This window comes from Pyxicephalus adspersus, chromosome 4 (genome assembly GCF_032062135.1).
Source record: "Pyxicephalus adspersus chromosome 4, UCB_Pads_2.0, whole genome shotgun sequence".
In the NCBI taxonomy this organism is placed as follows: Eukaryota; Metazoa; Chordata; class Amphibia; order Anura; family Pyxicephalidae; genus Pyxicephalus; species Pyxicephalus adspersus.
This window is the reverse complement of record NC_092861.1, coordinates 57,847,393-57,862,577: the sequence shown is the minus strand read 5'-3', so window position 1 is coordinate 57,862,577 and position 15,185 is coordinate 57,847,393. Positions and strand designations below refer to the sequence as shown.

At 34.5% G+C, this 15,185-nt stretch overlaps 2 protein-coding genes across 2 annotated transcripts in view; both read right to left on the bottom strand.

Annotated features, from left to right (window-relative positions):
* The window catches only part of MUC4 (mucin 4, cell surface associated), a 42,216-nt gene extending 29,141 nt beyond the window's left edge, over positions 1 to 13,075 (bottom strand). The window contains exons 1-14 of the mRNA XM_072408291.1: positions 13,011 to 13,075; positions 12,062 to 12,229; positions 11,823 to 11,936; positions 10,646 to 10,909; positions 7,535 to 7,681; positions 6,384 to 6,565; positions 6,063 to 6,243; positions 4,450 to 4,575; positions 4,194 to 4,319; positions 3,703 to 3,819; positions 2,578 to 2,817; positions 1,961 to 2,083; positions 920 to 1,042; positions 315 to 440 (exon numbers count right to left, since the gene is read on the bottom strand). Coding sequence (XP_072264392.1) covers positions 315 to 440; positions 920 to 1,042; positions 1,961 to 2,083; positions 2,578 to 2,817; positions 3,703 to 3,819; positions 4,194 to 4,319; positions 4,450 to 4,575; positions 6,063 to 6,243; positions 6,384 to 6,565; positions 7,535 to 7,681; positions 10,646 to 10,909; positions 11,823 to 11,936; positions 12,062 to 12,229; positions 13,011 to 13,026 — 2,053 coding nt within the window. The 5' untranslated portion in view covers positions 13,027 to 13,075. The remainder of the gene's footprint in view (positions 1 to 314; positions 441 to 919; positions 1,043 to 1,960; positions 2,084 to 2,577; positions 2,818 to 3,702; positions 3,820 to 4,193; positions 4,320 to 4,449; positions 4,576 to 6,062; positions 6,244 to 6,383; positions 6,566 to 7,534; positions 7,682 to 10,645; positions 10,910 to 11,822; positions 11,937 to 12,061; positions 12,230 to 13,010) is intronic.
* Positions 13,076 to 13,130: 55 nt separating this feature from the next.
* On the bottom strand, positions 13,131 to 15,105 carry LOC140329776 (mucin-4-like). Its single transcript, XM_072410168.1, has 5 exons — positions 14,877 to 15,105; positions 14,603 to 14,722; positions 13,995 to 14,200; positions 13,801 to 13,870; positions 13,131 to 13,147 (listed from the first exon to the last, which is right to left on the bottom strand). Exons 1-5 carry the CDS (start codon positions 15,103 to 15,105, stop codon positions 13,131 to 13,133), a joined length of 642 nt encoding a protein of 213 aa, XP_072266269.1.
* Between the last annotated feature and the right edge of the window lie 80 nt (positions 15,106 to 15,185).

Sequence of the window (15,185 nt, the reverse complement as noted above, 5' to 3'; positions counted from 1 at the left end):
TGACCCCTTTTCATCCTTTACCCTACCTTGTTTTCTACACACAAGTTCAATAAGTCTACCTCTTGTTTCCTGTTTAAACATTATCAGATGTATGTTCCTTAATAATGGGTATTTTTTAACTTTTTGGTGTTTGTATGCTATTTTATTACTGTATAAAGAGTGCTGTTACATTTTCTGCTTTTTATTACTTTTTTTCTTGCTTTTTTGTATTCTCCACATCTATTCAAGTATTTATTCTTGTAATTGTTGTGATACAATAAAGCTTTTGGTTTAGAGGGTGAAAAACATGATATGAAATAAATACTGGAACTTACCTGTGCAGTTAACACCATCTCCTGTGTAGTTTGCCTTGCAGTCACATCGGAAAGAGCCGGCCACATTGGAGCAGATGGCATTCTCAGAACAGTTGTTATGGTCAGGAGAAAGACATTCATCAATATCTGGAAAACATCCGATATTTATTAATTTGATATGCAATAAAAACAAGTTATAGTTATCAGATATATTAATATTCTGAGTCATGTTGAGTTTTTGATCTTTCCCTTTAGAACAAATTGATGTTCCAGCCTTACCCAGTCTACCAACCTTCTTATCGGCACAAGAAATAAGGGTGCAACTGTCTCTAGTAAAGGACAAACAGTAATCAGAAAAAGGAGAACTTCTAAATTGAATCTAGCCTTTTCTAGGCAGATTTATTAGGTTTACCCTGCAAGTAGTAAAAAGCATTTATATTCTTTCACTTCTAATTTACCAGAATGTTCGAGCATACTTCATCAACCTTGTGAGTTCTGCTGACTCCAACTATAGAGATGATTTTAGTTAAAAATATTCAAATCGCTTACAGCTAAAATTGTGTGCCTGAGCCAACTTGGCTCAGTTATGACTTCATACTATTTTTATTTTTATTATTTTTACATACCTATACAGGTGTCATTATGTTCTTTGTAACCATGCTGACAAAGGCATTTATAGCTGCCTTCTGTGTTTTCACAAAGTCTTCCAGAACCTGTACAATACTGTGGAGAGGCGCATTCATTAATATCTGCAAAACAAAACAAAATTGTGTGTTATGGCTCTAAATGGTAGTCAATAAACTACATCATCTACTAAAAAATATAGTGGTAATTTAATGTGAATTTTCTATCTCAATCATTTTTAACATATTAAAACATAGTAGTAGTAGTAGTAGTAACATACCGCAGAAAATCAAACAATTCCTTATCTTATAATTTGAAAAAGAAGACGAAGAAAGGGAAAATGTGGACATAGGAGGAAGGGGAGAAAAAAAGGGGGGAGGGGGTCATACCAGGTTAAGCTTGTGGTACATATCACAGGAGATTGAACCTTGTCTAAACAGAAACAATCAGCTCCTCGTTAAGTATTAAAGACAACCCTATTCTAGTAAAATAAATATTACTCTCTCCATTCTAGAAAAAACATGTCAGAGATGACAAAAACAATAATCACCTAAATACAAGTTATTATTCTAGTCCAGAAGCAACATATGTACATATGTCCAACATATACTGCTACAGGGTATGCAAAATTGTGCCCATTGGTCCACACCTCTGAATACAAAGGGGGGAAGCAGCAGGCTTTTGTTTTTAAGCCTAACAGGAACCAAATGCCATCACTCTATAATTTTGTAGTTTGCTTCTATTAAAAAAAGCGTTGAGGGGAATCTTAGATAGGAGATTACCTATCTCTTGCCAATTCTGAACTTCGCATGAAATGCCCTGGTCAGTTTCCCATTGTGTCATGTAAAATAAATTACATTATGAGTCAAACACAAAAACTGATCATTTTTTGCCTCTGGGTCTCAAAAAAAAACAAAACATGTTCCTATGTCATGATATTTCTAACATAAAAGAGTGGAGGAAGATGGCCCTTTAGGTTAATTCTTGCAAAGATTTATTATTCATCAAGTACTTATATTCACAATTATCTAAACAATACATACCTTCACAGGTCCCATTTACAAAAGTAAATCCATCATTGCAAAAGCAATCAAAGCTGCCAATGGTATTGTTACAAAATGAATTTGGTCCACAAATAGAAGAATCTGTTTGGCACTCATCAATATCTGAAAAACAATAGTAACTAAATATTTTAGAATTTATGCAAATAGATATTACTAGAGATAATAAAGGGGAGATAAAAAGAGCAGAAATAAATTAGAGGCTAGTAGTAAAGAAATAAAAACTAAAATAATAGTTTATGGATTATGTTTAAAGCAGCTAATGAAGTGTAAACCTTTCTTTTTGGTTGGGATCTATTTATATATGACTGAACCAAACTAATGAAACAAACTTAAACACACTAATTTAATAAGGAATTGATTATCATCACTCAAATAATTGTGTGAACATTGATTTCACATGACTGGATAATTCAGATGAATATTCATCTAATTTTTAAATGAAAATTCTCAACTTTTTTTAGTAAACTAGTCTCATTAATTAAACGCAATTCTAATTGTTGGTATTGGAACCTGCAAATATTTTATGTAATTGATTGTTGAACAAACCCTGTTATTTTTCTTTAGCACTAATATGGAAGTCAAGTTTGGACACTTACCTACACAATCTGTCCCATTACCAGAGTATCCATTCCTACAGGTGCATATATAGGATCCTACAGTGTTAGAACAGTCTGCCCAACCATTACAGTTGTTTATACCAAGAGAACATTCATCAATATCTGTGCAGTTTTCTCCACTGAACCCAGTATTACATCCACAATAGAATGAGCCAAAGGTATTATGACAAGTTGAGTCTGAGGGACAGGCCGTGGAATTTTCCAGACATTCATCAATATCTGCAACATTCATAAACATAAAACACTTTAAATTTATAGCACTTGTTTAGCTACCCTCTCTTTTCTACTCTACTCCTACCCTAATAGGTGAACCTCACATTTTTTAAGGAGCAAAATCAATGTTGGACTTGCTGAATTAGAAAAAGTACAAAACAAGCAAACAAGTGTTATTATGGACTTTTAAGGCACCTTCCATCAATGAACATTCAGAAACATATTTATTAACTTACCATAATTTATGCAAATATTAAAAGTACATAAACAAACATCTCTGGATATACATGGCATACATTGCAGGGTCAAAAATCTTTCAATGAATTTTGCAGGATGTGCTTTTTAACGAAAAACTTACGAGACTAGTACATCCTAGTTATAATCTTATGTTTCCTACTATAAGAATTAAAAGTTCACCGGTTGCCAGGTACCCCCTCAATGATTGACTATAGGGTAGAGTGATACAGATAGCACTGGGATCCAAGGACTGCTGAATAGTGAAATTTAAATTTACTAGCTCCCAAAGTGTCCTATTGGAAAATAAAGATTCTAGAAAATTGTATCTTAATTTATGGTAAAGGGCATGATTAAAGGGAAATATTCTTCTATAAAGTTCTACATGTTAGTCCATGGAAATAACTTTTACTTTTTGTAACTGTAAATACCCAGAATGTGCTGGTCATATGGTTTTGTATTCATGCTACAGTTTCCTTTTTGTAAGTAAAACTATTTAACAAAAAGTGGTCATTAAAACCATATTTGGTATCATTAAGAAAAACAATTGAAGGGAGTGGGTGCCACAATGGCAATAAAAGGAAAAATAAATTAAAACTGAATAGCCAAGAAATCATTTTGCTTGTAGTTTGGGTTGATCTTAAAGCTGAAACTTACCATCACAGTTGGCTCCTCTGAATCCTTGCAAGCATTCACACTCATAGGAACCATTTGTGTTAATGCACAACGATTGGTTGGGACACATAGTCATGTTAATTGCGCATTCATTGATATCTGCAAAAACACAATAATGTCATTTTTTTAACTGAATTAAAAAAAACAATAACTAAATCTATAGAAATGGACATTCTCCAATAACAAAGGATAGGAGGTTCTATGTAGCTATTCAAACTTTTCTGATCAGAATCTGAGATCTAAAAAGAAAATATACGAAGGTATTTCTTTTTTATTATCAATTATCAACTGACATTTATAATTATTAATATTTATAAAAAAGTTAATTTATATTGATTATTCACATGCATGTCATAAAAAATACCAGATTGAATTTAAATTTTAAACTTATTCCTCTGCATATTGGGCCTGTGGATTTCCCTGACTTTATCCATGCACACTTTTGGCCTTAGGAAGAAAACATTTTTACTTACCTACACACAGCCAACTTGGATCACCCTCATATCCAGGCAAACACTCACAGGAGTAATTTCCAGGGAGATTTGTACAGTTGGTATTTATACCACATGGAGATGTGACATTGGCACACTCATTAATGTCTAAAAGAAGAACACAGAACTCATATTTCTCATGATATTAATGATAACTAAGGTAGTATTTCACATCTACAGTATCCATGCGCTTTTTTTTATTGCACTGGAACATTGATTTTCACTTTTATGGACTTACCTTCACACAAGGAACTGTTCAGTGCATCTACTGTATAGCCCTCATAACAGCTACAGTTGTATCCTCCAACATAATTGTTACAAATTTGCTGACATATTGAAATATTTAGATAACACTCATTAATATCTAGAGAAAAAACAAAAAGTATTTTAAATTAGTGCTTTAAAATGTATACATTCTGCTTTGTTGGAAAATGTTTTCAGTCCTGGACCAGATCCATTCCATGGGAGGCTATTTTCTCCAGTCCTGGAGAGCTTTTTTTAATAAATCAGGCACAATGGATCTGATTTATTAAAGCTTTCTAGGGCTGGAGAGGATACACTTTCATCATTGAAGCTGGGTGATCCAGCAAATCTGGATTTGTTAACAAATGTTTTGAATTCTGGACCAGATCTTTTCCAAGTTTTTTGGATCACCCAGCTTCACTGATGAAAGTGTATCCTCTCCAGTTTTGGAGAGCTTCAATCACCCAGACCCAATATCTCAAGTGTGTGAGGACAAATATTTTCTATAACCTGATTCCTTGTTACTCCACGGGTAACCCCAAGTGACCTCTGACTGTTCTCCCTTCAGACCTGCTCCATGGTAACTGGCTTCAAAAAACTCCATCCTTGTTTGTGTGATTTGTAGTATGGTATATTATGGGAGGAAAATATTCTTTTCCCTTAACCAGCATAATAAGGAACACTCAAAAAGCTCTTTCTATCTAGCAAAATGAATAATAGTCTTCCCCTGAAGAAGCATTGTTTGCACAACTAAGGCCATACAACAAATAAACTTTACTGAACTCACTATATCTTCCTATTAAGGGTTTTAAATATCAGACTGATCTCACATGATACTACGTTGTTACTACATATGCTGGGTAAAATGTGTTTATGCATCTACACCTAATAAAACCAGCCAAATGAACCCCTACTTATCATTTGCTGTTATCTTTTAATTAAATAAAATAAATATACTTAAAATAAATATAGTTGCAATAAAAATCTTTACCTGACTGTAGAAACCATTTTCTATGCCTTTCGCCTATAACTGGTTAAAATACATTTATACTGTATTAAAAATATTTTTTTTGATATGAGACTGATCTCAAATGATACTCTGGTGGTTCTAGTTGTAAATAAAATTTAATGAGAATGTTGCCCAGTTTATACTGTTTAACCTCTGATATCTTTATTTGTTCAGTTTAGTTATTAGTTTAGTTATCTGTTCTGGTTTATTTATTGTAAAAACACTTATGATTTGTATGCTTGTAATATTCTATTATTTACATTATTCCTGTTTTGTATTGTTATTTATACTATCATTCTCAAATAAAAAAAAAACAAAAAGAGTTTTTTGTTTGATTGCAGTAATGACATGTTCGGGCTAGTGGTAAAATAATCAAAGCAACAGTTGCAAAGCCTAACAACATGGTGAATTATTTTCACCATTTTCAATTAAAACTTCAAATGTGCACAAATGTATAAAAACTTTGCAAAAGGAGGTGACGAGTGACTCAATTTCAAGTGGCATGTAAAGTGAAAAATACACAGCAGCACTGCCACAACCAACAGCCTGAAAAAAAAACAATAAACATGGATTGCAATATTACAGATGGGTTTTCTTACCAGTACAGGTTCTTCCATCTCCCGTTAAACTAGGAGGACATGGTCCACAATCAAATCCTTCAAGAGGAGCTGGATGGTCCACACAAGTGTTGTTATCAAAACATTTGTTCTCTTCACAAGCATCAAAATCCTGTTCACAGTACATCCCAGTCCATGCAGCAGAACAGCTACATCCTGCAACCTACAAATAGACCACAAATCATTTGTAACATAAAACACATATACACACAGCAGTGCTTTGTACACTACCCATTATATATGCTGTTACATTGACAATTGTTATTTGTCACAAAGTCACAATAATTATGTTTTACTGCTTACCATGAAGTTTGTGGTTTCGTTCCCTAGGCTTAATGAGCTGTTATACACGCAGCTGCCATTGTTGGTACAGTTGCAAACAATCAAAGTTAAGACAACCTGAGTAACAATCTTGGAATCATTAGCTATGACAGAGACGTTGACAGGAGATGAACTGGTGGGAAGCCATACCAGCGTTCCACCCGCTGCAGGACAGAAAGGACACATAATCAGGAAGAAGTCATCAGGTTTGTGAATTGCTAGACAGAATAATGCATCAATTTGTAGGATGTAACAATGACTCTATAGAATTTAATTTTAATTTCATTAGCTGGATGGCTAAATTTTTTATCAAAAAAAGCTGTAATAATACATATAATTGATTTAAATTTTCACATTATTTCTTTTTTATCACTTTTATCACTCTTTTTCACTTGGTAATCACCCTGAGAAATTTAACTAAACTTGCTTTTTTTGGTTTCAATATAAATATTTAGAAGAGTATGCTTTATTATTGGGAAATGCTACTTCTACAGAATCTCATGATCAAAGTGATCAGCTATGACCTTGTTCAACTATTGACCATGAGTTTCCTACTACTACTTTTCTTCTTACACACCTAATCCCTTCCCCTGCTTCACCACTTTTGTGCTTGCTTTTTTTTACTTACTGTTCTGATAGGGTTATAGTTATGTTCTCTGCTTGAAGGACTTTTCTATGTTGTATGTCTTTTAAAAATGAAGAATTACTAACAAAAGCCCAAAATAATGACTGTATTAGAACAAATGCAAACTCAGAATAGTGAGATAATGTTATAAGGTTATATACATTGCAAACTTTCTTCTCTTTGTTTTTGTAAATCTGGAATTTGTAACATTGTGTAATGATTGCTTATTTTCTACCTTGTTTTTTCGTATTTTTGTTTTGGCTGCAATAAAAAAGAAAATAAAAAAAACATTTGGGGGTATCTTTACATGTGTAAAGATTATCATGATAGATGCCTATTTTTTTCTTTTTTGAATAGAAAGTTTCAAACTTAAAGAGTTTTTTATATTAGAGAGTAATGTTATTTTATTGCACATTTGGGAACCATCAAAGAGATATCCTGCATGTGTCATAATACTGACTTATAAGTTGAAAAAATGAACCGTAGCAGTGAAAAGTAATGCATTTACCTGTTATATTGATATCAGAAGAATCAGTCTGCAGGAAAAAGACCACTGCATCATTGTTCTCATCTGTGGCTGTATAGATTACTGTCAGAGGCTCAAAGAGTTTGGTCTGGAGTGTGGTTGGTCCAGTCACATTGGGTGGGAAGTTCTCTGCAGATGAAAATATTTTTAGGTAAATAAAACACCTCTTATTGTTATAAAGATCAAAGATTAAGAAAATTACCAATTTACCAAATATCAGATAAATCTGAAAGGATATATACATAAACAAACGTAAAAGTGTTTAGGTACTAGACTCAGAGAAGATGTAACATAGCAAGTGAAAAAAGATATGCTACAATTTAGTGGCACATTATAACTTAATAATAACACATAATAACAAGCAAAACAGCTTTCCAAGTAATGGTAATGGTTCTTACCTATTTTAGTTTAATGAATTAGTAGAATAACCTCTAATTCTAAGGTTTGGTAAAAGTGAAGGGATACTCACTTTCAAAACTCCCAGCAAATGTTATATATATATATATATATGTATATATATGTATTCCTAGTGCAGACCAATTACAATTATCGTTCAAACTTGACCTACCATTGCACAAATGTATTTTAATATGTCAACCTGGGCTTTTAAGGCACTATATATTAAATTATCATTCAACGTCAAATATTCAATGAAATCATAATTATTTAAACATTTAGACATGAGGCACATGATCTATCTTTTACTAATTGTGTCAGCATTGGGGCTCTCTACAAAAGTTTGTATGTGGATTATGAGTGGAAACAAAGGATAAATGCTTGATTAAGCAGTGACGTGAAGATTGATGAAATGTATGGTAGCAGGTGAGAGGACTTTGGAGGAGTGCATTTTGTCCCTCCCCCCATTACATTAATGAATGTAAATCTAAAATTTTTTGTGGAGTTTAACCTGAGGTTCGTGAGGTTGTCCAAGACCCATCTACAGTAAAACATATAGACAAATTATCCACAATGGGTGCTCAATTTGATGACATTTAAAAAATATATTCTTCTTAATATATCCCATGATTCCTGAGGAAGCAAAATCTACAAAATGCAAAATTTAAAATTAAATTGGGCCTGAATTGCCATTATTTATGTGTTGACACAATTGTTAAAAATATAAATTATATATCTCATGTATTTATTGTTTAAATAAAATAATATAATTCATCATTGTAATTAATAATGAGAACTAATAAATATTATAAATATATATAATAATTCATAATACATAATAATGCTCAAAAGTCCATGTAGACTAATTAAAAAAAATGTGGATATTGCACTTTTACATTATAGTTATTTCTAACATAAAATGTTGGTAATTATTGACCTTCGATTTGCCTGTATCCCACAACAGGAACGTGGAGTTAGTGGAAAGAAATGAGCCTTAACTGTGTTGTAACAGATCAGAGTGCACCCATTTTAGAAGTGCACTACTTTTAGGAGTAGTGTGGAACTCCTGAGTAGTGTTGGTCGAATAGCTCAGTGTTCGAATAGCCCAATATTGTCAGGTGATGGAACGCCAAATTCGAACACCATTAGAGTCTATGGGGGGGCTTGTTTTTTTTTGGGACTGTAATGAACTGCAAAAGCAATCAGAGGAGCGGATTGCTTTTGCAGCCCTAGAGTAACTGTAGTATGTGTTCTTGGATAGAGACTTGCTATCTTGAGAATCCCTATCCAAGAACACATAATGAACAGCAGTTCATCTGCAGTCACAGTAATTGGAAGCACTTGTGTGCCTCCTCCAATCAGCTGTGACCGCAAAGATCCCCACTGGGCTGTACTTATCAGCCCGGTGACCGTGGGAACTGAACTGCAGATGAACTCTCAATAGAGAAACTCTATTGAGAGTTTATCTGCAGTTCCACTGCAATCCTGGGGCACTGGAGGTTAATTAACCTCCAGTGCCCCAGGATCGCAGTGGATTCTCACGGCTACAATCATTCTTTCATCCCTGGGAATTCTCCTGTCAGTAAGCGATCCCCAGGCACTACAGGTAAGAATGAGGGCAAGCCCTCATTCTGACCTGTACGGCCCAGGGATCTCTCACTGAAAGGATGATTCCCATGGTTCCATTCATAAAATCAGCCGTGGTAATCATCCACTCAGAGTGAGTCATGCGGCTTGTGCTTATGAATGAACAGGGCCGTGGAAAAAATCAGTGGATTTTTCCCACGGCTGCATTCATTTATGTCAGCTGTCAGCTCCGTTCCCCTGATTGCTGTTGCCGCCCTGTACTAGTAGTATGTGTTCTTGGATAGAGTTTCTCTATCCAAGAACTTAGGAGTCCTGCTTGCTCTTGCAGCCCTGTACTATGTGATCTTGAATAGAGTTTCTCTATCCAGGAACACAGGATTCCTGTGTTCTTGAAAAGAGAAACTCTATCCAAGAACATACTACAGGGCTGCAAGAGCAGTCACAGCTAATTGAAAGAACTCCTGTGCCTCCTATCAGCTGTGACCATATGATAAGTACAGACAGGTAACAGTGGAAACTTAGATGAGAGTTCATCTGGAGTTCGCCTTTTTTTTTTTTTTAACAAATTTCATACACAAATTTACAAAGTCGAATTCTGTGTTTTTTTAGGTCGGGTCGTCCCGAATTCAAACCGTCATTTTCGAGTCGAATATAGGGACAACCAGAATTCGAACACCAACACTACTCCTGAGAACTTAGCCTGTATTTTATGTATTTGGTGATTATTTAGAAGTTGACTGCAAGATATGCCTCAAAAGGGACAACTTGAACAAACCTTTATAAATGGTTTTACAGCTTAATCAAGTTAGAGAATAATATACCATATATTTGCACTGTTTATATTACTATAATGTGACTGGTGGCAGATGTAGTTAAATAAGAAAAAAAATTCCATACTGTATATAATTGCTGCACAATTTCAACCTGTAGCCATTTAAACAAACATAAATAAACTTTAATAAAGCTCATGTATTCCATGCAGTTTACCTGAAGGCTGCTTCTTAAATGCTTAATGCCAACAGAAAAATGTTCAGTTAACTTTTTTACTTTTGCTTTATAGATATTGATTTAGTTAAAAAAAAATATTATATATATATGACCATATCTTACTCAGTGCACTACTCTGTTCTTCTGCTGCAATAACGCTGCCCAGCGTGGCCTGTCCAACTTCAAAACTTTTAGTACTGAGTATGTCAAAGATACATTCGTTATTTCCTTTGCAAGTGTCATTTGCTTCCTTGATAAAATCAGGGTCACTAGTCAGTAGCAACTCATCATAAAACAATGGTACAAAACTGTTATTATTGTAGGTGTACCAAGATTCTCCTTCTGTCTCATTGTAAATAAATAAGCTGTTTAAGGGAGTTGTTTTCCCTGCAAAGTAAAAAAATAGATTTAGAAATAGAAATAGACAGAAATATGTTTAACAAAATATTATAATACATGTAATAGTACTACGAACAGTATCTGTCAGACAATAATTAAGAAAATTACCAAGAAAAATTAAATAAACATTAACTGAAAACCTGACAGATCTTAGCACAATGTATGTAGCAGTTTTTGTGTGTATGTATGATCTCAGAGACTATTCAACATGCAGTGTCCCAAACAGTTGAGCAGTTCAGGGGTGTTACGAAGTGGTAACTGCACCACATCTCCACAGCTACCCTGAAATATGCCTAATTTTTCCTATCCCAACATCTTGATACAGTCAAAGCATGGTAGTTTGAATTTTAATTGTGTTTTGAATGGAAGCTAACAAAGACAATGGGCCTGATTTATTAAAGCTCCCCAAGACTGTAGAGGATATTCTTTTATGAAAGTGTAACTTCTTCAGCTTTGGAGAGCTTTAATAAATCAAGCTCAATGATGTAGAAGGGTGGCAGATGAGAAGTAGTGAAATTAATAGACATTTTAAAAAACCTAAGGACTGAAACATTTTAGAAGAACTACTGCCAAAAAAAAGATTAAATGAATAGGAAGCAGCAATAGTAAAGCAGCATAGTAATTAGCTTATCGCTCTTTCACTCCATATTTTCTTCCTATTAGAACAATCTTCCTGCCAGAATATTAACCAATAAGCCAATAACCATAAACCAACCTATATACTGCTTTACTGTCTCATGATCCAGTCCCAATACAAATAAGAAGAGGCTGGTATCAGGTCACAGGTAATTAAACTGCTTGTTGTGATGCATTAATTATTACAAAACTGCATTATGTCTTTTATATCTGGCTAAAGTTAACCTTTAACCAAAGTATGAAAATATTTTGAGCAAATACTTACATGTCATCCCAATTTCAAAAATAAGGGATTCATTGGGGAGCGTCAGCCCATCAAATTCTAGTTTTGTTCCATTGGCAGCCATGAGATCATCAGATTTATCATCATTAAACACACCTAAAATAATAAAAAATAATCAATGTTAATTGTCACTTTGGCTGTTGAGTTTGCTTTTCATCCAATGAAGTGCTGTCTTTTTTTCATTTGCAGTTATCAGGATTGTATGATAAAATATAGCTTACCCAGAAGACCTTCTGTTTTGTTCTTGTAAGTAACATCTAGCATTGTGGTAAAGCTCAGAGCTCCCACCTTAGCTGACACTGTGATTGAGATCCCACCATCAAAAGAAACCATTATTTCTTGTTTATCGGTCTTCTCCAGTGCAATCATATCCAAATATGTAGAATTATCTTTGGAAAAAATAAAATACTAAAAAATAAACTGCATGCATATAATACAAATATGATGATCACATTAGTCAAAATTTCATCTCAAGTAATTTTGTGTTAACTTCTGTTAAATTATTTAAAAGAGAAACCTGCAGAAGGTAGCTTTGATTACAGAAATATAACATGTTACCTAACTGTATACCCATGTGACTAATAAAGTAAAATGAGCCTTGTAGGTAAAAAATATACTCTTAGTAGGAAATTAAAGATACTTCAGGCGCACAATTTGTGAACATAAAGAGTTCAAAGGGACAGAATCACCACCCATCCCCACTCATTCCCTTTTATTCTGGATTAATCCAAAATGAAGAGGGGTTGTGGATGGTGATTCTGCCCCCTTGTAAACCTTGTACATCCTTGCAGTTGTAAGTCACATTTAGGGATGAGCAAGCAAGTTTTTAAAAACCCAGGTTTAAAAAAAAGGAAATTGTAAGGGGGAATGGCTGGTGTAAATTCATTGACAACAGTGTGAGATCCCCGGCACTAGAGGTTAATTAACCTTTAGTGGCCTGGGGATCGCAAACAGAAGGATTCCCAGGGAATCCTGTGAATCCTCCTTTTATGATTACCTCGATGTTCCAATGGTTTCAGGAAATTGTTTGCCCCGAAATTTTGGGGAACCATTAGAAGTTTGAAGAAATTTTCACAGAGGCATTCTGGCTCATCCCTAGTCACATTCAGCTAAGCATTATTTGAATACTGTTCAACAGCCTATATATTAATTTATATTGAAGCCCTTTACCTGATAAAGCCAACATGGTACCATTAATCCTCACAATGGTTGTATTGCTGTCCTGTAGTAACCACTCCACCTATAAAACAATATCACAGCTCAAGTAATTTTGTGTTAACTTCTGTTAAATTATTTAAAAGAGAAACCTGCAGAAGGTAGCTTTGATTACAGAAATATAACATGTTACCTAACTGTATACCCATGTGACTAATAAAGTAAAATGAGCCTTGTAGGTAAAAAATATACTCTTAGTAGGAAATTAAAGATACTTCAGGCGCACAATTTGTGAACATAAAGAGTTCAAAGGGACAGAATCACCACCCATCCCCACTCATTCCCTTTTATTCTGGATTAATCCAAAATGAAGAGGGGTTGTGGATGGTGATTCTGCCCCCTTGTAAACCTTGTACATCCTTGCAGTTGTAAGTCACATTTAGGGATGAGCAAGCAAGTTTTTAAAAACCCAGGTTTAAAAAAAAGGAAATTGTAAGGGGGAATGGCTGGTGTAAATTCATTGACAACAGTGTGAGATCCCCGGCACTAGAGGTTAATTAACCTTTAGTGGCCTGGGGATCGCAAACAGAAGGATTCCCAGGGAATCCTGTGAATCCTCCTTTTATGATTACCTCGATGTTCCAATGGTTTCAGGAAATAGTTTGCCCCGAAATTTTGGGGAACCATTAGAAGTTTGAAGAAATTTTCACAGAGGCATTCTCGCTCATCCCTAGTCACATTCAGCTAAGCATTATTTGAATACTGTTCAACAGCCTATATATTAATTTATATTGAAGCCCTTTACCTGATAAAGCCAACATGGTACCATTAATCCTCACAATGGTTGTATTGCTGTCCTGTAGTAACCACTCCACCTATAAAACAATATCACAGCGCATTAGTTAGGTAGTGGAAGCTTTTTCCATATTATGTGTTACTTCTGTTACCATGTACAACTCCTATAGAGCGTGAAGGCTCCACATAATACACATATCTTACCCTTGTTTGATTTTGAAACTTTGCAACCAATCCAATAAACTTAGTTGCCTGTGTGCCATTGCCAGCTCTGTCTGTGCGTCCTTGGAGTGTGAAGATAAGTGTGTTGTTCTCATCTCTAACATTATCCAACGTAAACTCTCCCAGTCCGTTAAAAGTATACTGAACGTCATCAAGTGTGCTGATGTGAGGGTCTCCAATCATAGACCCTGAAAAAATGAATTTGATAATTAAAATATTATGATATTAATAAGGGGCAGTTGGACCAGGTTTTTAAACTAATTACAGCATTGTTTCATAAAAACCTTTATTTTAAATCATTTTTTAAATATTGTATGTTCCTGCTGCTGCCAGGGCCAGGACAAGAGATGAGAAAGCAGATGAGAAAGCTGCCTTTGCCTCTTCGACAAGAGGAGGCACAGTAAAAACAGGACCAGCCAACTTTGGGCTTTTTGCCTTGGGTGCTGAAAGAAATTGTTCTGACACTGATTCTTGCCATACTGTGTAGTGATAGAGTCACAATATATATAACCTCTGATAAAACATGTATTTGTATATTTTCCCACTTTGGCTTGAAATTGTGGTAACGTTATGTTTTACTAATAACTTACCAGGTCTTGGTGGAATATATCCAGAGCAGAAATCGTAAGGCCTTCTATTTCGGTATAAAGAACAAAGGTATGAAGATCCAGAGTATATACAACAGTTGTGATATGGATCTACTTCATTTGCTGTAAGCACAAAATAAAGAGAAAGATGTAAGAATGTGTAAATACCTTTCTAAAAAGGATGAGAACAACCACTGTCAATATTTATCCTAGGTAATGCATAATATAAAACAGTATAATTTAATTAACGCTATTTGTTATGATTGATTTTATTTACCTTGGTATTGATTTCTAATTGTTTGCATCTGATTCCAGGAGTACTGCCAGGGAGTTGGTAAGTATCTTTCTTTTTCTCCATAATTAAGACTACCCCTGTATGTGTAGTAGCACCTTGTTCCTCCTCCAAACCAAGTTGAGAATGCAGTCTGATAGGTGTAGTACTGACTATACGTATCTGGGGAACAGGGGGAAATAACAAGTTGTTCATGCACAGGTAACAAAGTCATGAATCCCATAGTATTTAAATTTTTTATTTGACTATCAGGTCATCTGAGTGCTTTTTTTCCAGCTGGAACACACACACACA

Excerpts from the sequence above, each read along its gene's own strand:
- LOC140329776 (XM_072410168.1), bottom strand. The coding sequence starts at position 15,105 with ATGACTTTGTTACCTGTGCATGAACAACTTGTTATTTCCCCCTGTTCC. Across the intron at positions 14,201-14,602 it reads ATATATTCCACCAAGACCTG|GGTCTATGATTGGAGACCCT; the intron begins GTAAGTTATTAG and ends TCATTTTTTCAG. Across the intron at positions 13,871-13,994 it reads AGTTTCAAAATCAAACAAGG|GTGGAGTGGTTACTACAGGA; the intron begins GTAAGATATGTG and ends ATTGTTTTATAG.